The following is a 25,287-nucleotide window of genomic DNA, read 5'->3' as shown; positions in this document are numbered from 1 at the left end:
TATTATAAGAATGAAAAATTAATACTCAGTATATTTATTCACATATTTTCCCACCTTTTCCAATAATTTCACAATTTCATTAACCTGAGAACTTCACAATTCACTAAAGAGTGATTCAGTAAAATGTACATTAAAAAATAGAGCAAAGTTGATGTTCTCTATTAATCTGTCCTAGTCAAATATTGACACACATCTAGACCACTCTACAGCCAGCTACGACACCACTTAATATTTAAACCTTTAAATGGACATTGTCTCAAAGAAGAAAACTTGAGGGCCAGAGAGAGACAACGTGTGCTCCATTCTTCTTTATTAGGTAAACACTGTAAGCAATATGAAGGTGAAACCTCAGGTATTTCTTTCATAGCCTTCAAGAATGAGTTCCTTTTGAAAGCCAGATTTCTCCCAGCAGAAAATAATTTTGATAGGAGATATCTTTAAACAGCACTGTGTACTTCTCAGTCTTTTAGCACAGAAGATAATGAACACACTTAAGTTTATCTAGGTGACTGAGCTATCTCCAGTTCATCTTTCTCCTTCCACTGGCATTTTTCTAATATGTATGGACGATCTGGTCTGTCATTGCCCTCCTCAGAAACCTCTAATGTTTCCCAGCTGCTCTTGGATAGAAGCCCGACTCTTTGGCATAGCACTGGAGCTTCTCCATGGTCTAGACTCCAGCAATGATTCTCAGAATCACACTCTGGTGGTGGGGCCCAGCAATCTGCTTTTAACCGGCCCAACAGGTGATTCAGATGCAACCTGAAGGCTTGCGCCAGTTTACATGCAATTTCCCTTTCCATCCTCACCCTCGTTCTGCATTATCCCATGTGTCTCACATTTAAACCAGACTGCTACCCTTCCCTGAAAAAGCCACACACAGCAATGCTTTCCTGCCCTTCCAACCTGCCACCTCCTGAAATGCCACTGCATCTAAGCCCAGTTCGAAGGCTACCCCTTGGCAAAGATGGCCCTGGGTCCTGCTTTTCTTTTGTGCAATTCACCAGCCTCTCTTGTGCAATTCACCAGCCTCTCTTGGGAGAAACTTAGCTCTTTGTACACCTGTCTCCCCCCAATGGACTGTGACCTCCTGGAAGGAGGTGGGTTTCTGTACCCTCCACAACCTTGAAGTGTGACTTATATAAGGAGGATGCTCAACAAATGTGTGTCAGAGTGAAAGGAAATCATTAAGGTGGGCTGTGTACTTAAGTGCAGATGCAAGCAAGAACTAGACAAAGCAACTGCTTTGCTGAGCAGTGCCTGCTCATGTGATTTCAGTATGACTCTCTGAGGCCTCCAAGAACTACTGTGGGGCAGTAAAGGGCTGCTACTCACTTTGCCTCTTGTACAGCCCCTCCCCCTTCCCAGACAGAGGCACCTTTAAGGGTCACGGTGGCCTTTTGCCTATCTCCTCCCTCTACTTTACAGAGATGCTCTTACTTGGATCTCGTCTATAAAGTCGGATGCTTTCCACTCTCACTGCACCATCTACCTCATGCCAATTGCTCTCTCCTTTCTTTATCTCCACATATTTCTTTATTGTCCTTTGTCCCCTCAGTGGCTTCTCCACTCTTCTTCTCAGCTTTGTAGTGAAGAGGAAGCATTTGGGAGACAGTGTAAGTCAAGCAGAACTATCACAGCTGTTATCTTCCAGTTTGGGGTTCATCTTGCTCATGTGAGTATATTTTATTTCTTTTGCTCCATAGAAAGTTAATAAAACTCATTTTATTTACATTTTTTTTACCTGAAAACATCATCATGTGTTGAAAATTCCAGCCAATCTTGTGCCTTCTACCCAAGTTGAGGAAGAAGGAGAGTGGGTAGATGTGTGCAGCTCTGCCCAGGAAGATGGCAACCTGGCCGCCAGGTAGAGGTTAAGGGCCCAACAGGTTTTCAGGATGGTACTTTCACACAACCTGTGACTGAGCAGAGAATTTTAGGAATGCCATGACACCTTGCTGTGATCAGGAGAGTTGCACAGAGAAGGCAGGCTGTCTCATTTCCCGCCAAACAAGTCTCAGGAGCAAGTGGGATTCCACTGGCCAATTTTCCCAACCTCCTGGCTCACAGAGACAATTTTTGGCCTGTTAAACACACTGTTGCAACTTCTTGATTTGATTAAACTGATATGGACCAAGTCTCCGACCTACCTAAAAATGAGTCCAGAAATAAGCTAAGGTGCTGTGGCTGGGGTGGGGAGTTAAGAGAAGCAAAGAGCGTGCTGGACTCTACTGGAAGAAAAAAAAATCACAAGAAGAAAAAATTACTAACCCCTGAGTCAAACTATAAAGAGAAAGCTTGCTGGGAGAGCTCGTAAGCTTTGGTTGGAAGTAAACATCAGGGGTTTGTATGACCAGGAAGATCCTACAAATAAGAGGTAGGGAAACTTACAGTATTCCTACCATGAAGACATATTCATATTCCTCACGAGGATCAGCCTGGGGAGATTTCTCTGCCTAAGTGGCTAACATATCTTTGGGGAGGTAAGAGATGGAAACGGAGGAGTGTGGAAGAGGAACTCTTACTGTGCAAACCAAAGAATTCAGGGAAACCGGTCATTCGTCACTTGCTGAGTTTAGAACAGAGCCCAGCAGAGAGATGCACACTGCCCTGGTCATAGGAGGAAACCACTGTGGGAGCCAGAAGAACAGGGAGCTTCCGTTTCCACCAGCTGCCGGAGCTGCAGCTGTTTCAGACAGAAGTGAGGGCGGGACTGTCTTCTGCCTTCTCTAGGATAAAATACTAACTACTTTTCTTCTCTTATCGCTCTCTTTTTTTTTCCTTTTTTGCTATTGTTTTGTTTTCTTTATAACAGAAGGAAAAAGGTCATGCTTATAACATTCTATCCCAGGTAAGTAAGTCCCACTTGCGTAAGTCCGCAAGTGGAAGCAGCTTTCAGGATTCACAGAGGCCCCGGCTCCCCCTTGAACAAGGCTCCCGCGCTGTAAACAAGGCAGCACTCTCACTATCTCTCACAGGATGCCGTGCTAAGAATACAAATCAAAATGACATGCCAGGTCTTTCTTAAGAATAAAAACACTGATCCACTGGATCTTTAGCTCTTGGTCTGTTGAGTGTGTAAATCTAAGAAATGAGCCCCAGCTGAAGCAGATAATACTCTAACTGGCAGGATTCTGGCATGGCATTAGGCCACTGTCGCTCTCTAGCTGCTTGGTGAGTATCATTTATACCTGCACAATAAATGAGAAGTCCAGAAGAGAAAAATACTCCTTTTTGGGGGGCCAGCATCCCAAGATCTAAGGATACCCATGAGACCTCAGAAAAGGCAAAAGGGAATAACCAGCAATAGTGGACTCCTGCTCAGAATTTGGAACACCAGGCTGAGCTGAACTGCTATAGTTCCAAGGCCCAGAAGAGTTCACTGTAATGAAAACAATAGGATCTGAGGCCAACTGAGCAAAGCCCTCAGCTGTCCACGTACTGCTGGGCATTCATATCTCTCCTCACTTGAGAGGAGCCAACCCCCAAAACTGTGTCTCTCTTCCAAAAACTGCTCTCACGATGGGACTAAATCAAAGAACTTAGTATTTCTCCATTTCATCTTCCCTTCCTCTCCATTTCTTTCTTTTTTTTTTTTTTTTTTTTTTTGCATTAAAGAAAAGGGTCACCATACGGAAGCTTGGGTGAAAGCATGCACACTGCCTGCAGGCTGCCCTGGGCAGCGAGAGGAAGGGCTGATTGCAACATGTGCAGCTGAGAGCAAGAGACACAGAACCTTCAGTTCTTCCAAACGGGGAACCTCCTGGATTGGAATTCACGTGGCAATGAGAAAAAAACAATTTTGGGGACTGATACGGGTTGCCAATTTTTAGCTCTGCCAGGAAGGGTGCTTTAAAAAACAAACTACCACCTGCCAATCACCAGTGTAACAGAAAGGCCACCTTACACAGAAAATGCAGAAAGGGCAACCCTAGAATCAACACTGGTCCTTGAAATCAAATACACTTAGCTTTATATTTACCACTTAAGCCTTCTTTTTCTCATCATAAAAACACCATGAACCAGTGCTGGCTCAGTCACCTCCCCGCCAAACCAGAAATTATTGTTGTTACAGCTTCTGCAGCAGTGGTCTTCTTTCCGTGTAGAAAATGGGGGAACCAAAAAAGGATACAAAAGCTCCAATGATGAAAACGGGGCTGAAAACGTGCTTCTGGAAGGTAAACAGCGCTAGGCCCATGTAGGAGAAGATGAAGTTCTCTGCCAGGAAGTGTAACACCTCAAAGAGCTGCATGAAAAGGGAAAGGGAAGCCGTAAACCCTGTGGGTCCCCTCCCTTGTATTCGCAGGTCACTTGTGGGGACACAGGCCTCTCCCTCACCTGCTTCGTTCGACTTCTTGATTCCACCGACAGATTGTTGTAGGTGTAATGAGCTTGTGTGATTCCACAGAAAAGGACAGCTACAACGCCTGGCAAGAGAGTTAAAAAAAAAAATCAATGGAGGGAAAAAAAGCAGAAAAAAATCCTCCCTGAAACAAAAAGTTAAGGTAGGCAAGCCCAGCATATCCAACTTCCTGAAAGTTTTTGAAAATTTCCTATTACTGAAAGCTGCCGCTACCCACACTTCTCATATCAATCTTTGCTTCTCCCAACCCTGCCCTCCTTCAAAGACAAGGCCCCTGATTTCCCCCTTGTTCCAGTTTTAAGAGCATTCTCTCCCCTCTTCTAAACTCCTACTGAATTGGCCATCTCTATGTGGCGTTTAGCATTCATTCCCTCAAAGAGACTGTGAAGTGTGCCCCCATCACACACTTTCGTCATATTCCTCTCTGTTCACTGAATGAAAGAATTTAATTTCAAACCAATGCTTTATATTAGTGCATGGTCCAGAGCTTCAGACAAAATGGATCCAGAGTGCTAGTCCAATTATCCTGGCCCTGATCATCTAGATTTCTGGTTAACGGTGACTATTTTGTTGGGTAAGACAATTAACACACCTGGGACTTTGCCTATATATTTACAGATGATTGTCAAGTTTTAAAGGAAGTGAGGCATATAAAGATATGCTGCAATATTTTGAAAGGACGATAAAAAGGACTTCCGAATTACCTGGATTATGTATAGTAACTGTATTTGAGTTCTCTAATAGAAAAATCCAATGATTTATTTTTTTTAATGAGAGAATGTGAGGAACTAAAACCACATGATCACTCACACTAATAATCTATGAAGTGGGCACCGTAAAAATACAGTATTGAAAAGCAATGATTAAACAGACCAGAAACAAAACAAGGGAAAACTGTGTTCACACTCATCTGAGTAGAAGCAAAATTACCATTAAAAGGACATATATTTTGCTTGTCATCGCTACTGTTTGTAAAATAACGAAGCAATCCAGGGGAGGATACAAATAAGGTGTTAATATATACAGCAACTTTTGCAGCTAAGTATCTACTTATAGTTAGAATGAGTACTCAAAGATGTAACTGAGTTTGAAACAATAAAGCTTATTCTTTAAAAGATATGTAGCTCTGGGAAACTAAATTATTCATAAGGCAGAACACCAGCCTTGCTCACCGGTAAACCCACAGGCTTCTGCCAAGAGGAAGGTGCTCCATGACATCAGGAAGAAGAGCGCCGTCTCCAGCAGGGGGAAGCAGTGCAGCTTGGTAAACTTGGTCACGTCAGCTCCTGTCAAGGAACTGTCTCCAGCAACAAGCATCAGGGTCACCGAGAACCACACTCTCTTAGCCCAGGACCCCTCCCTAAGGGCTACCCTTTCCCTTCAGCTCTTCCTTTGGGGCCCCAGAGCTGCTGCTTGGTTTTCAAAGTAAAGAAAATGAAGCTTCCCAGTAGAATAGAGGTTTCCAAGGGCTGGGAGAGGGGAGGATATAGGGATCATATTGTTTAATGGGCACACACTTTCTGTTGGGGATGATGAAGAAGGTTCGGGAAATAGTGGGAATAGTTACACAACACTGTGGATGCACCTAAGGCCACTGAATTGTACACTTAAAATGGTTAAATCTTAACCTGTGGAAGGCTTGCCTACTCATTCTGCACTTTGCTTTTATGTTGGTTGGTTTGTTGGTTGGCTGGCTTTTAAGTCAATATTGTGCAGTCCTTGGCTTAAGGAAGGCCACCTTGCTGTAATTCCCCCAGATAGTCCCTGGCTAGTTAGTTATGGCCACGTTAGCCCCATATGGCCTGGAACAGTGGACAAAAGCAGTCAGGCTGGGGCTAAAGTACTTCACAAACTGCTTCCTCCCAGCCTCCTGCAAGATGGTCCCTGATTCCCAGCCTCCTCCTGGCTTTCCACCCCACCCCACCCCACCCCCCAAAATCTGACGCTTCCCCCAAGCTCCTATCTCCAACAGGTTTATAGGAAGGACAGAAAACACAAAGGTGAGGACAGAGCTAAGCCAAGAGCTACACTCTCAAACATTTTCTCAAACTCTTAGCTAGGCCATCGACTGTCATGTTTCACCAAAGGGTGACATTTCAGGAGCCCCCAGCTCCCAGTGGAATAATTAATTTAAGATTCATTTCTGAAAGGAAGAACTGAGAACTTTCTTTTCCCAAGTGCAATGTCACACAGTCATACTTAGGCAGGGGCAGAAACTATAAAAAGGATATTAGAGCAGTCACAACACCAGTCACAGCTCCCATGGTAAAAGAGCCACTAAATATACCTAGAAAAATGCCAACTGACTTAAAAAAGGCAGCAGCATCAAAGGCGTGAGTGTTCAGCCCCGCTGGCTGGTAGGCAACAATAGACCTGGAGTTTAAAGAGAGAGTTAAAAAACACTAAGCTGGTTTTACACCATGGCACTGACAAATATCGACAAACATAGGTATCTACACTCCGCAGAGCACTCCCCATGATGTATTCATTTAAGTTAATCTGCAGTCACCATGTTATGATGGTATCGGCATTCCAACTGCTGCCAACTGGACAAAGCAACATACCTTTATCAACTAAGTCGATGATAAACCTCATTTAGAAGAGCACCCAATTCAAAATTGAACACTTTTAAGATGGGCCTCTGATTTTAGCCCAGAGCATTCAGGAAGCCAGAGTCTCTCCTCCCAGGCAGAAATATTGTTACTTACGAGGACAGTACAATGGCAACAGCATCATTTAGGACACTTTCTCCAAACAGAAGTGCGTAAAGGTCCACATCTGCATGCAATTCATTAAATATCGCCAGCACAGTCACTAAAACATGGGCCAAAAGCATACAAATTAGTTGCGGTTTCTGACTTTAAGCCATTGATAACAAAATTCATAGAAGCAAATTCTTATCTTTGGTGGGACAGGGTGGTTTGGAAGACAGTAAGGGAGTCAAAGATGGGTCATCTGTCTATGGCAGAAATGAAAATGGCAATCTTCCTAATCTTAATGAGGAGTGATATGATGCTTGATTCTAATAACACTGTGCTCTCAACTGTAATCCCATCGCACTTTGAAAACACTTCTATTACAGAACTTAAAAAATAATCACAATTAATGTGACTTGGCTCTACTGGTGGGGTGAACTCTCTTTGAAGGCAGAAACCCTATTTTATTTTTTATTTTATTGAAGTATAGTTGATTTACAAAGTTGTATTAGTTTCAGGTTACAGCAAAGTGATATATGAATACACACACACACACATACACATTCTTTTTCGTATTCTTTTCCATTATGGTTTATCACAGATACTGAATATAGTTCCCTGTGCTAGTTTATCCATTTTATTGATATATATAACAGTTCGCATCTGCTAATCCAAATCTCCCACTCCATCCCTCCCCCACCCTCCTCTCCTTTGGCAACCACAAGTCTGTTCTCTACGTCTATGGGTCTCTTTCTGTTTCGTAGATAGGTTCGTTCACGTCATATTTTAGATTCCAAATATAAGTGATATCATATGGGGTTTGTCTTTCTCTTTCTGACTTACTTCATTTAGTGTGATAGTCTCTAGGTTCATCCATGTTGCTGCAAAGAAACCCTATTTTATTTTATTTTTTATTTTTTTAAATTAATTAATTTATTTTTGGCTGTGTTGGGTCTTTGCTGCTGCGTGTGGGCTTTCTCTAGTTGTGGTGAGCAGGGACTACTCTTCATTGCGGTGCACAGGCTTCTCATTGTGGTGGCTTCTCTTGTTGCGGAGCATGGGCTCTAGGTGCGCAGGCTCAGTAGTTGTGGCGCACAGGCTTAGTTGCTCCGTGGCATGTGGGATCTTCCTGGACCAGGGATCGAACCCATGTCCCCTGCATTGGCAGGCAGATGCTTAACCACTGCGCCACCAGGGAAGTCCCATAAGCACCATTTTTATCTCAAAATCTTAGTGTTAAAGCATTGGAAAAAGGACTCTGCACATGGAAAGATCCCCCTGGGCTCGCTGGGGATCTGAAGAGCATGTAATCTTGGTGCTAGCTGGCTCTGCCATGCGCCCAAACTAGAAGATTAAAGGGCAGGTTTAATTTCCTGGTAATTTGTCATCGGCCCAGACTTACACCTTTTAAGATCCAAAAGATAAATTAACAAGTTTATTCAAAAATCTCTAATACAAGAGAATGGACTTGAGGATATGGGGAGGGGGAAGGGTAAGCTGTGACGAAGTGAGAGAGTGGCATGGACATATATACACTACCAAACGTAAAATAGATAGCTAGTGGGAAGCAGCCGCATGGCACAGGGAGATCAGCTCAGTGCTTTGTGACCACCTAGAGGGGTGGGATAGGGAGGGTGGGAGGGAGGGAGACGCAAGAGGGAAGAGATATGGGAACATATGTATATGTATAACTGATTCACTTTGTTATAAAGCAGAAACTAACACACCATTGTAAAGCATTTATACTCCAATAAAGATGTTAAAAAAAGAATATAATCTGGAAAAAAATAACATAATACTTTGCTGTACACCTAAAACTAATGTAACATTACATATTAACTACACTAATTAAAAATTTTCTAATTAAAAATGAAAAAAAACATAATGGGGGGAAAATGCCTATTTCTGGTCATTCAAGTTTGAGTTTAGAGCTAACAAAATCAATTTCTCTTTAAATGTCTGTTAATGACCACCAGGAATAAAAAGAAAGAACATGGAAATACAAACCCTATTTTATCAATCACTGTGCTCCAGCATAGGGTCAGGGCACAGTGAAGGTTTAATAAAGGATTATGAAATAATGAAAGTCTTCATTTATAACAGAGTATAGATAATTACACCTCTCACAGTTTTCACATTTCACAGACAATTAAAAATCAGCTATTTTCGATTAGGAACCAAGATGGCGGAGTAGAAGGATGTGCTCTCACTCCCTCTTGCGAGAACACCAGAATCACAACTAGCTGCTGGACAATCATCGACAGGAAGACACTGGAACTCACCAAAAAAGATACTCCAAAGACAAAGGAGAAGCCACAGTGAGATGGTAGGAGGGGCGCAATCACAGTAAAATCAAATCCCGTAACTGCTGGGTGGCTGACTCACAGACTGGAGAGCACTTATACCACAGAAGTCCACCCACTGAAGTGAAGGTTCTGAGCCCCACGTCAGGCTTCCCAACCTGGGGGTCCAGCAACAGGAGGAGGAATTCCTAGAGAATCAGACTTTGAAGGCTAGTGGGATTTGATTGCAGGACTTCGACAGGATTGAGGGAGACAGAGACTCCACTCTTGGAGGGCACACACAAAGTAATGTGCACATTGGGACTCAGGGGAAGGAGCAGTGACCCCATAGGAGACTGAACCAGACCTACCTGCTAGTGTTGGAGGGTCTCCTGCAGAGGTGGGGGGTGGCTGTGGCTCACTATGGGGACAAGGACATTTGCAGCAGAAGTTCTGGGAAGTACTCCTTGGCGTGAGCCCTCCCAGAGTCTGCCATTAGCCCCACCAAAGAGCCCGGGTAGGCTCCAGTGTTGGGTTGCCTCAGGCCAAACAACCAACAGGGAGGGAACCCAGCCCCACCCATCAGCAGTCAAGAAGATTATAAAGTTTTACTGAGCTCTGCCCACTGAGCAACAGTCTGCTCTACCCACCACCAGTTCCTCCCATCAGGAAACTTGCACAAGCATCTTAGATAGCCTCATCCACCAGAGGGCAGACAGCAGAAGCAAGAAGAACTACAATCCTGCAGCCTGGGGAACAAAAACCACATTCACAGAAAGATAGACAAGATGAAAACACAGAGGGCTAAGTACCAGATGAAGGAACAAGGTAAAACCCCAGAAAATCAACTAAATGAAGTGGAGATAGGCAACCTTCCAGAAAAAGAATTCAGAATGATAGTAAAGATGATCCAGGACCTCGGAAAAAGAATGGAGGCAATGATCAAGAAGATGCAAGAAATGTTTAACAAAGACCTAGAAGAATTAAAGAACAAACAAAAAGAGATGAACAATACAATAACTGAAATGAAGACTACACTAGAAGGAATCAAAAGCGGAATAACTGAGGCAGAAGAACGGATAAGTGACCTGAAAGACAGAATGGTGGAATTCACTGCTGCAGAACAGAATAAAGAAAAAAAGAAGGAAAAGGAATGAAAACAGCCTAAGAGACCTCTGGGACAACATTAAACGCAACAACATTCACAATATAGGGGTCCCAGAAGGAGAAGAGAAAGAGAAAGGACCCGGAAAAATATTTGAAGAGATTATAGTGGAAAACTTCCCTAACATGGGAAAGGAAGTAGCCACACAAGTCCAGGAAGCACAGAGAGTCCCATACAGGATAAACCCAAGGAGAAACACACCAAGACATATAGTAATCAAACTGGCAAAAATTAAAGACAAAGAAAAATTATTGAAAGCAGTAAGGGGAAAATGACAAATAACATACAAGGGAACTCCCATAAGGTTAACAGCTGATTTCTCAGCAGAAACTCTACAAGCCAGAAGGGAGTGGCATGATATACTTAAAGTGATGAAAGGGAAGAACCTACAACCAAGATTACTCTACCCAGAAAGGATCTCATTCAGCTTTGAAGGAGAAATCAAAAGCTTTACAAACAAGCAAAAGCTAAGAGAATTCAGCACCACCAAACCAGCTCTACAACAAATGGTAAAGGAACTTCTCTAAGTGGGAAACACAAGAGAAGAAAAGGACCTACAAAAACAAACACAAAACAATTTAAGAAAATGGTAATAGGAACATACATATCAATAATTACCTTAACATGAATGGATTAAATGCTCCAACCAAAAGACACAGACTGGCTGAATGGATACAAAAACAAGACCCCTATATATGCTGTCTACAAGGGACCCACTTCAGACCTAGGGACACATACAGTCTGAAAGTGAGGGGATGGAAAAAGATATTCCATGCAAATGGAAATCAAAAGAAAGCTGGAGTAGCAATACTCATATCATATAAAATAGACTTTAAAATAATGTTACAAGAGACAAGGAAGGACACTACATAACCATCAAGGGATCAATCCAAGAAGAAGATATACAATTATAAATATATATGCACCCAACATAGGAACAGCACAATACATAAGGTAACTGCTAACAGCTATAAAAGAGGAAATCAACAGTAACACAATAATAGTGGGGAACTTTAACACCTCACTTACACCAATGGACAGATCACCCAAAATGAAAATAAATAAGGAACCAGAAGCTTTAAATGACACAATAGACTAGATAGATTTAATTGATATTTATAGGACATTCCATCCAAAAACAGCAGATTACACTTTCTTCTCAAGTGCACATGGAACATTTTCCAGGATAAATCACATCTTGGGTCACAAATCAAACCATAGTAAATTTTTTTTTTTTTTTTGCAGTATGCAGGCCTCTTACTGTTGTGGCCTCTCCCGTTGTGGAGCACAGGCTCCAGACACGCAGGCTCAGCAGCCATGGCTCACGGGCCTAACCACTCCTCGGCATGTGGGACCTTCCCGGGCTGGGGCACGAACCCGTGTCCCCTGCATCAGCAGGCGGACTCTCAACCACTGTGCCACCAGGGAAGCCCAAGTCACAGTAAATTTTAAAAAACTGAAATCATATCAAGCATCTTTTCTAACCACAACGCTATGAAATTAGAAATGAATTACAGGGAAAAAAACGTAAAACACACAAACACATGGAGGCTAAACAATACGTTACTAAATAACCAAGAGATCACTGAAGAAATCAAAGAGGAAATCAAAAAATACCTGGAGACAAATGACAATGAAAACACGACAATCCAAAACCTATGGGATGCAGCAAAAGCAGTTCTAAGAGGGGAGTTTATAGCAATACAAGCCTACCTCGAGAAAGAATCAAAATCTCAAATAAACAATATAACCTTACACCTAAAGGAACTAGAGAAAGAAGAAAAAACAAAACTCCAAGTTAGTATAAGGAAAGAAAACATAAACATCAGAGCAGAAATAAACGAAATAGAAACAAAGAAAACAATAGCAAAGATCAATAAAACTAAAAGCTGGTTGTTTGAGTAGATAAACAAAACTGATAAACCATTAGCTGGACTCATCAAGAAAAAGAGGGAGAGGACTCAAATCAATAAAATTAGACATGAAAAAGGAGAAGTTACAACAGACACTGCAGAAATACAAAGCATCCTATGAGACTGCTACAAGCAACTCTATGCCAATAAAATGGCCAACCTGGAAGAAATGGAGAAATTCTTAGAAAGGTATAATCTTCCAGGAGTAAACCAGGAAGAAATAGAAAATATGAATAGACCAATCACAAGTAATGAAAATGAAACTGTGATTAAAAATCTTCGAACAAAACAAACAAACAAACAAAAAAACAAAACAGGAGGCTTCCCTGGTGGCGCAGTTGTGAGAGTCTGCCTGCTGATGCAGGGGATATGGGTTCGTGCCCCTGTCCAGAAAGATCCCACATACCATGGAGCAGCTAGGCCCATAAGCCATGGCTGCTGAGCCTGTGCGTCCGGAGCCTGTGCTCCGCAATGGGAGAGGCCACAACAGTGAGAGGCCCGTGTACCGCCAAAAAAAAAAAATCTTCCAACAAATAAAAGTCCAGGACCGGATGGCTTCACAGGTGAATTATATCAAACATTTAGAGAAGAGCTAACACCCATCCTTCTCAAACTCTTCCAAAAAATTGAGGAGGAAGGGACACTCCCAAACTCATTCTATGAGGCCACCATCACCCTGATACAAAAACCAGACAAAGATACTACAAAAAAAAAAACATTACAGACCAAAATCACTGATGAATATAGATGCAAAAAGCCTCAACAAAATACTAACAATCAGAATCCAACAACACATTAAAAGGATCATACACCATGATCAAGTGAGATTTATCCCAGGAATGCAAGGATTCTTCAATATATGCAAATCAATCACTGTGATACACCATATTAACAAATTGAAGAATAAAAACCATATGATCATCTCAATAGATGCAGAAAAAGCTTATGACAAGACAAATTTCAACACCAATTTATGATAAAAACTCTCCAGAAAGTGGGCATAGAGGGAACCTACCTCAACATAATAAAGGCCATATATGACAAACCCACAGCAAACATCATTCTCAATGGTGAAAAACTGAAAGCATTTCCTCTAAGATCAGGAAGAAGACAAGGATGTCCACTCTCACCACTATTATTCAACATAGTTTTGGAAGTCCTAGCCACAGCAATCAGAGAAGAAAAAGAAATAAAAGGAATACAAATTGGAAAAGAAGAAGTAAAACTATCACTGCTTGCAGATGACATGATACTGTACATAGAGTATCCTAAAGATGCCACCAGAAAACTACTAAAGCTAATCAATGAATTTGGTAAAGTTGAAGGATACAAAATTAATGCACAGAAATCTCTTGCATTCCTATACACTAATGATGAAAAATCTGAAAATGAAATTAAGAAAACACTCCCATTTACCATTGCAACAAAAAGACTAAAATATCTAGGAATAAACCTACCTAGTGAGACAAAATACCTGTATGCAGAAAACTATAAGACACTTATGAAAGAAATTAAAGATGATACCAACAGATGGAGAGGTATACCATGCTCTTGGATTGGAAGAATCAATATTGTGAAAATGACTATACTACCTAAAGCAATCTACAGATTCAATGCAATCCCTATCAAATTACGAATGGCATTTTTCACAGAACTAGATCAAAAAATCTTAAAATTTGTATGGAGACACAAAAGACTCCGAATAGCCAAAGCAGTCTTGAGGGAAAAAAACGGAGCTGGAGGTATCAGACTCCCTGACTTCAGACTATACTACAAAGCTACAGTAATCAAGACAGTATGGCACTGGCACAAAAACAGAAATATAGATCAATGAAACAGGATAGAAAGCCTAGAGATAAACCCACACACATATGGTCACCTTATCTTTGATAAAGAAGGCAAGAATATACAGTGGAGAAAAGACAGCCTCTTCAATAAGTGGTGCTGGGAAAACTGGACATCTACATGTAAAAGAATGAAATCAGAACACTCCCTAACACCATACACAAAAATAAACTCAAAATGGATTAGAGACCTAAATGTAAGACTGGACACTATAAAACTCTTAGAGGAAAACACAGGAAGAGCACTCTGACATAAATTACAGCAAGATCTTTTCTGACCCACCTCCTAGAGAAATGGAAATAAAAACAAAAATAAACAAATGGGACCTAATGAAACTTCAAAGCTTTTGCACAGCAAAGGAAACCATAAACAAGACAAAAAGACAACCCTCAGAATGGGAGAAAATATTTGCAGACGAATCAATGGACAAAGGATTAATCTCCAAAATATATAAACAGCTCATACAGCTCAATATGAAAACAACAACCCAATCCAAAAATGGGCATAAGATCTAAACAGACATTTCTCCAAAGAAGACATACAGGTGGCCAAGAAGCACATGAAAAGCTGCTCAATATAACTAATTATTAGAGAAATGCAAATCAAAACTACAATGAGGTATCACCTCACACCAGTTAAAATGGGCATCATCAGAAAATCTACAAACAACAAATGCTGGAGAGGGTGTGGAGAAAAGGGAACCCTCTTGCACTGTTGGTGGGAATGTAAGTTGATACAGCCACTATGGAGAACAGTACGGAGATTCCTTAAAAAACTAAAAATAGAATTACCGTATGATCCAGCAATCCCACTACTGGGCGTATACCCAGGGAAAACCATAATTCAAAAAGACACATGCACCCCAATGTTCATTGCAGCACTATTTACAATAGCCAGGTCATGGAAGCAACCTAAATGTCCATTGACAGACGAATGGATGAAGAAGGTGTGGTACATATATACAATGGAATATTACTCAGCCATAAAAAGGAACGAAATTGGGTCATTTGTTGAGACGTGGATGGACCTAGAGTCTGTCATACAGAGTGAAGTAAGTCAGAAAGAGAAAAACAACTATCGTATATTAACGCATATATGTGGAACCTAGAAAATGGTACAGATGAACTGGTTTGCAGGGCAGAAATTGAGACACAGATGTAGAAAACAAATGTATGGACACCAAGGGGGGAAAGCGGCAGGGGGGTGGGGATGGTGGTGTGATGAATTGGGCAGTTGGGACTGACATGTATACACTGATGTGTATAAAATTGATGACTAATAAGGACCTGCTGTATAAAAAGATTAAATTAAATTTAAAAATTAAAAAAAAATCAGCTATTTTCCAGACCAGCAGCTCTTATACTTTTGATCTCAGGACTTCTTTACACCCTTAGAAAATTCTGAGGCCCCAAAGAGTTTTAGTTTTGTGGGCTATAGGTATCAATATTGAATAAAACAAAAAATTAAATATTTATTCATTTAAATTACTAGTAAAACCATTATATGTTGACATATTTTTAATGAAAAATAATTATATTTTCCAAAACAAAAAAAATAGTGAGAAGAGAGCCACTGTTTTACATTTTCTCAGATCTTTTTAACATCTGAAGTAATGGAAGATAGATGGTTCTCATATCTGTTTCTGCATTCAATCAACAGAGAGTCAGTATCACACATTATATAGCCCCTGGAAAACTCCACTCAATGGTACACTTGTGAAAGAACGTAAGTAAAAAAGACAAATGATGTACTACTATTATTATTAAATCAGTTTTGACTTTATGGACCCACTTGAAAGGGCTTTGGAGTTTCTCATCTTCAGTTCTACTGATATTCGGGGCCATATAACTCTGTCGTGGGGGCTTGTCTTGTGCATCGTAAGACAGTTTAGCAGCATCCCTGACCTCTACCCACAAGATACCCGTAGCACTGCACATTCTCCCCTGCCAAGTTGTGACAACTAAAAATGTCTCCAGACATGGCCAAATGTCTGCTGGGCGGGGGGGTGGGAGGGAGGGGTATGGGCGCAGAATCACCCCCGGTTGAGAACCACTGCTCTAAATGTGTACATGCAGGCGGGGTTCTCTTTCAACACTCACACAAAACTACCTTCTGCTTTGTTAGTTTCTGCCATAAGGACCTGAAAAACTAAACTCACTTCTTCAGCTTCCCTTGCGGTGAGTGCAACTTTTGCTGCCTGGAAGGGGGTGGAGACTGGAAGCAGTGCAGTCATCTTGCCTCCATGGGGCAACTAAGGTGTGTCTGAAACCCAAGGGTAATGCCCTACAAAGACTGAGTGCCTGGATGCCTGATTGTAGTGGCAGCCATGGCACAAGCTCGGAGCCGTTAGCCAAGTTAAATAGCTCTCTGTTTAAGCTAGTATTAGCCAGATTTTTCTGTTATTTGCAGCCAAATGCATTACTAACTGATACTATTAGAAAACAAAACCAAACAAATATTTAGCACTATTATAAGCCAACCACTCTTGTAACCATCATCCAGTTCAAAAAATGGAACGTTGCCAACCCCCACAGAAGCCCCCCACAATATGTTCCATCCCAATCTCAAGCCCCTTCCCTCACTCAAAAGTAACCAGTAACCTGATTTATAGGAATCATTTCCTTGCATTTCCTTATAGTTTGACCACCAATGTATATTCCTTGACACTATCATTTGGGGTTAACCCATTTTCAAATTTATTGTTTTAATACTTTACATCTCTTTTTCTCCATGGGTTCTCCCTCCATTCCTTTCTGTCAGCTCTCTTTTCATAATGTCCTATTGTGTAGTCCTCTCATTTCTGAATTTTCCAATCCTGATGTATACAGTTCTTTTATAACTTCTATCATTTTCTTAACTTCCTTTAGCTTCTGTTGGAATGTTAATAAAGTTTCATCTGCTTTGGGACCCTCTTCTTCTGGTATGACTTCATTATCTGTAACCTTATTATTCATAGGGGTTATCCCCATTTTTTCTTATATTTACATGAAGTTCAACCTCAATCCATTTCTGCTGCCCATATTAAGTGAGGTGGGTAGGGGGTAGAAGGCCCAGAACAGCTTTTCCAGTTTCATGGCTCTAGGGCTCCCTCTTCTGGTTTTACATTGAAGTATTAAAAATATGGCCCAGAGGCATAGCCACCCAGAGGTGTAGCCAATACTCAGATCTACTTCCTCTGGCCTCCACCATTACTATCTGAGCTTTCTTTCTCCTTTAATGCCCCATCAATCAAAGTCTGTGGTCCGAGCAGGTCATTTTTAGGGAGTGGCTCTGTCCTTGCAGAGAGATCTTCTACAAGGGATTTCCTGAGAGGTCTGAGGGCCCAGGTCACTCCAGCAGCCTCACACCTCCTCCAGTCTCCTTGCCCTCCCCAACACATTAGAGCCTGTAAAGCCTCCTCCCAATATTAACTGCTGTTATCCAATACGACCATACAATTCTTTGCTCCCAGTGGGGATCCCTCCTTTTGAGTGTGAATACTTGTGGGAAATTTCTAGGTTCCCTGACAATCAAAATGACCAGCAGCCCCCTCTTTCCTTTGCTTCCTCCAGCACAGCTGCTGTTCTTATCCCTAAGTCTCACTGCTACAGGTAGTTTGACCCCACCAGTTGATAACTGGGGATTCATGGAGATACTCTGTCAGCTAGTAGAGTCTGTGTTTTCTTTTTTGCTGTCTTGCTTTCTCTATTTTTGTTAGGGATTAAGGGAGATTCTGAAACCACTTCCCATCACGCCTTTCTTTTCAAAAAGTTTAACTCATTTATTGCGAGTAAACAAAAAATAATTTGGATTTGAAAAATGTCAACTATATCATGAGGCTGGCTCCGGATAATCGTAAATCTAGGCAATAAAACCACTACTCTAAGCTTTCAGATGCTAACCAGACATCAACAGGGGGCATCACCAGCAGGCATACTTCCTAAAGGACAGACATGTCATCTGCATAAAACAAGACAAAAACAAGGTCAATCTCTTTCTTCCACCCTTGAAAACAGTTTATCAAGTTACACAACAGGAAAAATCTTTAGGGATTAGGCTAAAAAAGTTCTTGTTTTCTGGATTATTTATTACATGAACGATATGTGTGGCTCCTTACATAAAACCTGTGATGGTTAATTTTACTTGTCAACTTGACTGGACCATGGGGTGCCCAGATATTTGATTAAACATTATTCTGGATGTGTCTGTGAAGTTCTGGATGAGATTAACTTTTGAATCAGTAGACTGAGTAAAGCAGATGGCACCCCTCAATGAGGGTGGGACTCATGTGGTCTGTTGAAGGTTTCACTAGAACAAAAAGGCAGAGTAAGGGAAAATTCACTTTCTCTGCCTGTCTTTGGACTCAGACTGGAACTACAGCATTGGCTCTCCTGGTTCTCAGGCCTTTGCAATGCAGATCTTGAGACTTCTTAGCCTCCATAATCACATGAGCCAATTCCTTGCAATCAAGCAGTCAATCAATCGATATGTCTCTTTCCCTCACCCCCTCACACACACATATGTCTCCTATTTATTCTGTTTCTTTGAAGAAACCTGACTAATACAAAACCTCTACTCTTAGTTTATCATTATATGACACAAGAATTGTCTTGTTTTGAACCCAATGTTGAAGAAAAATTAACAATGATAATAATAACAATTATTAAGGTCTTACTGGGAAGCAGGCACTATGCTAAACATTTTACAATCTCATTTAGTCCTCATAAAAACCTTAGGGAGGTAGTAGTATCATATCTCCCAATTTAGAGATGAGAAAACAGGCCCTGTACGGTGGGTTGCTATCTGCTGCTGTAACCAACTTCCCCAAATCTCAGTGGTCAAACCCGAGAGAAATTTTATCTATTACTCATACAGTACGTCCACTGGGGGTTGGCACCAGAGGCCTCTGTTCACATCAGTCAGTCAGTCACTCAGGGACGCAAGACTGGTGGAGGCTAATCTCAACGAACAGACCACAGGCTGGCAGCCCAGGACACCTGGGTCCCAGGACTTTATCAGCGAGGGTTCTGGCAGGAAACAGATGAGTAATTTGAGGAGTGTTTATAAAGGCATTATTTATAGAAGTGTGTAGAAAGCACGGGAGAGGGGGAGGGCAGTACCTGTGGCTGAAAACAGGGAGCTTTTATACCATCCCTAGGCTCAAAGGGTCCAGGGAAGGAGTGGTTGCCAGAACCAGGAGCTGTGTGGAGAGGGTCACCCAACAGGAGCCGTGACCTTTATTCAAGGGACACAGCCAGCCCACAGGAACCCTGCATGTCTAGCCTCCTCCCAGTCTCCCATTGGTGCTCTCCCCGTGGACAAATCCAATGGGAAAGTAGAAGGCAAAGGAACCTTTGCAATCTTCCATACCAGTCAGCCTCCCAGTGGGGAAGGGGAGTGTGGAAATGTGGAGGGGCAAACGGAAGCCATCCAATAGTGCAGAGCAAAGTCCAAAGACAGAGTAAAGCGAAGCCTTGAGTACATGATTTTCAAAAGCCCCTTTGACTTTTAAACACTATTTTCCTAAAATACTGTACCAGTAGTAAAAATAATAATAATAATGTACAGTTGACTCATTTATTTATGACAATAAACACTAGCTCTGCATAATTAATGATTAACACTTTGTACTGGTCTGAATTTGGCTGCTCTGAATTTCAATTTCTCATTCTCCCTGCCCATCACCTTAGAAAGCAAGGCAGGAAGTTGGCCATGTCCCTCCTGGACAAACCTGTGCCCAACCAAGATGAGGACTACAGGTGCAGACAACCAGAAGATGATGTGGGGGTTGGGGGTAGGAAGGGGATGACAGACTGGGTGAGTGGCTCCCCCCCCAGCTGGACCCTTGCCATCAGAGAGAACAAGGTCACAACAGTTGTTTCCAACTGGACTTGGACTGAGAAATTACAATTCACTGACTGAAGACTGCTGGTACAGGTATCTAAAAAGCAGTGGGAAAAATGAAACAATAGTGGAAAGAGAAAGAAGGAAAAAATCAAGAACCTGACTTTGTTCCTTCAACTAACTTTCCCTGAACACTCCATCTGTGTACTAAAGAGTACTTAGCACTTGCAAATGCTCAGCACAAAGCGGCAAGTAATGTTATGTAGAAAATAGACCTGACTCAAGAGCTGTGGGAGCTACTGACTGAAGCAGTAAAGGAAGAATAACCAGGCAGGTGGCAGATTTGAACTCAGTCTCAAAGACTAAGCAAAAGAGTGACCAGCCTGGGTGGTGCAACTAGAGAATTACTCTCTGACAGCACAGATCACAGCTTTTGAAACCTGTGAGTGGGTCTGATTGACTCAAGGGGTGTAAAAGTGACAGGATTACAGTGAGAGGAATCACTGCATAATGGTCCACAGGAAGGAATGGCGCTCATTTTCTCTGGTAGCTGCTTATGAATGTAGCAATACTACAGGTTGGAAACGTATATTTTCTTTCCTGAATTGTGGATCCATTTAACAGTCCACAAAGATGGCACGTGGCACCCATGACACATAACCATGGAATAGAGAGGGCTATTGGTCACAGAGCAGCCTATAGCATACCACGCACAGGCTGCCCCCATCAACAGGAAGACCAAACACAAGAGCCAAGTACAGTGAAATCAGGGACAAGGACTCTTACTCTTTCATATCCATCAATACCACTACATATCCCAATACCAGAATTTCTGTTTGATGCACCAGGCACAAGAAGTCAATTTGGTCTTATGGTTCCCCTCTAACTCTGCACTTAAAGTTTTTATTTCTTTTATGGCCCAAGTTCTTAAACAACAGATTTTTAGGAAGCTGGTAAAACACTTTTAATTTACAAAAACATTCTACATTTCAGAAAGATTTCCATTAAAAAGCAGTTAAAGTTAATGTCCTGATGTTTAATAAGTTTAAAGTTTCAATTTTCTAGAACTTTCATTTCTATAAAACCCTTACTGTGCCAATCTTCACAGGACAAATAAAAATGGTGTGCCATGGTAATGCCTTCCATTATTTTCTACCACAGCATGGACACATTAAAGTGAAGTAAACAATTACAAAGATAATCTGGAAAAAGAAGCCTTTCTATCCAATTAAATGAAGCAACACTAATGGCTCAGAAAACAGTATCAGTAATCCTTAAGTTACACTAACTTCCCTTTGCTTATTGGTGGTACTAGTAAGATGTTAGTAATAAAGTTATAGATGAGTATAGTTAGTAATATATTTTCAGAGTCACTAAACACCTTTCTTAAACTTATATAGAATCATTTCTCAACAGACACACATTTGGAGATGTCACAGACATTGTAGTGTTAGAATAATAAAGCTACTTCTCACAGTGCTGAGGTTAAGTGGTAACCTGTTATTAAACACACACACACACACACACACACACACACACACACACACACACGCAAAACAGAGAAATCTCTGCCTGAGTCAGAAGAAGTTGATAGAGACCAACATAACCAGCCGATGCTATGCTCAACACTTTACATGCATTATCTCATTTAATCTTCACAATAGGAAACAGGTACCATTATTCCCACTTCATAAATGAGGAAACTGATGCTCAGGAGATAAAGTGTGCCCAGGCCACCCGGTTAGTGACTGGCAGGGCTAGAACTCAAACCACCACCTGGAACTCCACATCCCACATTCTTTTCACAAACAAGGGTGCTTCAACCAGCCAAGTCTTCAGTATCAGTTTACTAAGAGTGTTTGTAAGAAAACAGGGGGGTGAGAGGGACTTCCCTGGTGGCCCAGTGGTTAGGACTTCACGCTTCCACTGCAGGGGGCATGGGTTCGATACCTGGTCAGGGAACTAAGATCCCACATGCCTTGTGGTACGGCCAAAAAAAAAAAAGGTGGGGGGGGATTTTTTTAAAAACATATTTAAAAAATAGGGGGGCAGTGAAAGAGATCAACGGTTTTTAGATCATCAAGATTTTTCAGAGCCACACAACTGTCTAGAGCTGTGCTAACCAATGCGGTAGCCACTAGCCACATGTAGTCATTTAAACTTAAATTACTGAGCATAAAGTTCAAAAATCAGTTCTTCTGTTGCACTATCCCACATTTCAAGTGCTCAATAGCCACACGTAGCTACTGGCTACCATAAAGGATTGGGAAGACTATAGAACACTTCTATCATCACAGAAAGGTCTACTGGGTAGCGCTGATCTAGAGGAACCCCCAAGAGGCATGGTGAAGTGGAGGTGGGGCATGGTGGGAATCTGTATACCTTAGAGATCATTACTGCCCAGAATGTTAGAGAACATCATAGACGATGAAAAGATCTTTCCATCTGTACTGTAAGAACAAGATCAGCTCTTTCTCCATAAATTCTTTCCCTGCAATGGCACTCTCAGTACTTAATACTAGAGGAAAGAATAGCCGTAACTACTTTATGTGAACCGATTCAATTATGGGTTCCAACTTGGAGAGGAGAGCCTGTTTGTTTTGAGCTGCAGAGGAGGAAGGGTATATAATAATTCCACTTTTAAGAACTGGTTCAACTAACACTTGAAAAATACAAGGTAAGAGATTTATGAATAGGAACATCACAGTGTGCAGGAATATCGCACAAAAGGACTTTACAAATTAAATTACATTCACTACAGGTACTGGTGTGCATTTCTACTAAGCAAAGGTATTATTTAAACCAAATGATAGGTTTCCTAAAAGAATGCAAAAGCACAACACTGAGAACAAAGACAGTCTAAGTGTAAATATTATGACTAAATTAGACATTCTAAAATGAAAGACAAAAGGGAAATACAGGCGGAAGCAACCCTAGTGCTTGTTGGCAGATGGATGGATAAACAAGATGCGGTATATTCATAAAATGGAATATTATTCAGGTTTAAAAGGAAGGAAATTCTGACACGTTACAACATAGATGAATCTTGAGGACATTATGCTAATGAAATAAGCCAGACACAAAAAGACAACTTCTGATGATTCCACTTATATGAGGTATCTACAGTAGTCAAACTCATAGAGACAGAAAGTAGAATGGTGGTTGCCCAGGACTGGGGGGTGGGGTGGGGGAAGGATGGGGAGATGTTGCTTAATGGGTATAGAGTTGCAGTTTTGCAAGATGAAAAAATTCTGGAGATTGGTTGCACAACAATGTGAATATACTCAACACTGCTGAACTGCACACCTGAAGATGATTAAGATGGTAAATTTTATATTTCATTTTATTTTTACAATAAGAAGAAGAAGAAGAAGAAAAGGGAAATGCAGACCCTTCTTAGAAAAGCCATCTAAGTCTGTTAGACCACTTACTGGTCTCTTCCTCCACTGTTCCATGTTAATACTACAGTCTCCCTACTTTAATGAAAGTTAATGATTGCTCTGAACTTTTAAAGATTTAAATAACAAAACATCATAATGATAAGGCCAAATATGCAAATACCTGGGTCAGTAGCAGAGATAACTGCTCCAAAAAAGAGACAATCCGTGTAGTAAAATTTATCTGAGAGCTGCCCCACAATCTTCATGAGCTTCACCACACCATACATGAGATTTCTGTAAGAAGGGAAGGTAAACTATGTCAGAAGGAAAATAAAAGAAAAGAAAACCCATCTAATCGAGTAACCTGGCAAATGAGCAAGCAGAGGAGTACTAGAATACTGTACTTCCAGAGAGGTTTGTGACAACATCGGGCAGCTGCTGTGGTTGGACACTTACCAGGAACACGTGCAAATAAGACTTTGGCACCAAGTAATGGTCTGCAGTTAATGTCATCTTGCTGAAATATCTGAATACTCCATTTAAAAGAACTGTGCTTGTTTACAACTATAAAGTATGATCCTCAATCGGCAACAGTTAGGGCATTTTAAGCAACTGGGTAGTAGGGAAGAAAGGAAGAGAAAGAACCCTGCAAAATGGGTAATGAATTGCTACAAAACTCCCAGGATTCTAAGACAATGCATTTAAAGTCATGGAAATGAGTGGACTGGATGAAGCTGGAGAGAAAAAAAATGGGTTGGCCACAAAGATCCAACTGGTCAACCCTCTCTGCCAATAATTATTTCAAATAAGGGAAGAGAGGCAAAACTCTTTGAACATCCCATTAAAATATCGGCGTACCCATTGACATACCTGGCTTCTCACTCTTTGCATGGGTTAGGCAGGCCAGCAGCAGCCCTCCTTATACTGTGCAGAATGTAATATGGCCCAAGAAGGACCACCAAGTTAATATTTCAACTTGGCCAGAGCACATTTCCTACAGGACAGCTGACAAATTGGGAGGAGTGAAGAGTGTTAAAAGGCCTAGTACATGTTATTAAGGGTGTGTGTGCATCTGTGTGTGTGTGTGTGTGTGTGTGTGTGTGTGTGTGTGTGTGTGTTGGTAACAGCTGTAGGGATTAGGGGAATAAAAACAATCACAGAATAAAGAGAAATTAAGAAAATCCAATTTGCAACGGCATTGAAAAGAATAAAATGCCAAAAATAAACAGCCACAGAATAGACTAATTGTACCCTACAGCTAACCCCCAATAATAAGATTCTTAAAGGTCAAGACCATATCATTGCTCATCTTTGTACCTTAGGTGTCTAGAACAGTAGATTGACAAAGCTAGAAGTTCAAGAACTATTTGCAGAATTGAATCCTTTTGAGAATAAATAGCTATAACTTAGTGCTTGCCTACTGTGTGCCAGACATTGGCACTGTTCCAGACACTTAAACAGCCATATTTCAACTCACAGGAATTCTACGATACAGAGTTGATTTGCTCTTTGTTGCTTATCAAAGGCTTCTTTCACCTACCTTTTAAATATTTCTTGAAACTAGACCTTCCTCTCCATTTCCTTCTATCATAAGCTTAGAGCTGAGCAATAGACTTCTCCGTGGTAGCGTTTTCCCTATAGTCAGCAATACCAGTTATCTAACCTGTCACTCTTCAATGGCTTGTCTCTCTTAAAGGATGAAGTCCAAGCCCCTCCTGTTTTGGTGGCATAAAAGTCTCCTGCTTTTATCTCCAGCTTTCCAGCTAATTTTTTTTTAATGAACTAAAGTGCACATTTCCGTAGTTTTTACCTACTATCCC

At 41.3% G+C, this 25,287-nt stretch overlaps 1 protein-coding gene across 2 annotated transcripts in view; it reads right to left on the bottom strand.

Moving 5' to 3' along the window:
* SLC9A7 (solute carrier family 9 member A7) overlaps positions 1 to 25,287 on the bottom strand; it is a 147,158-nt gene that overhangs the window by 43,543 nt on the left and 78,328 nt on the right. For both annotated transcript variants that reach the window (XM_059050611.2, XM_067024134.1), the window contains exons 5-11: positions 23,649 to 23,761; positions 7,072 to 7,177; positions 6,595 to 6,736; positions 5,536 to 5,641; positions 4,339 to 4,427; positions 4,133 to 4,246; positions 1,745 to 1,856 (exon numbers count right to left, since the gene is read on the bottom strand). In XM_059050611.2, coding sequence (XP_058906594.1) covers positions 1,745 to 1,856; positions 4,133 to 4,246; positions 4,339 to 4,427; positions 5,536 to 5,641; positions 6,595 to 6,736; positions 7,072 to 7,177; positions 23,649 to 23,761 — 782 coding nt within the window. The remainder of the gene's footprint in view (positions 1 to 1,744; positions 1,857 to 4,132; positions 4,247 to 4,338; positions 4,428 to 5,535; positions 5,642 to 6,594; positions 6,737 to 7,071; positions 7,178 to 23,648; positions 23,762 to 25,287) is intronic.

This window comes from Kogia breviceps, chromosome X (genome assembly GCF_026419965.1).
Source record: "Kogia breviceps isolate mKogBre1 chromosome X, mKogBre1 haplotype 1, whole genome shotgun sequence".
In the NCBI taxonomy this organism is placed as follows: domain Eukaryota; kingdom Metazoa; phylum Chordata; class Mammalia; order Artiodactyla; family Physeteridae; genus Kogia; species Kogia breviceps.
The sequence above is the reverse complement of the archived record's forward strand: the minus strand, read 5'-3'. Positions and strand labels throughout refer to the sequence as shown.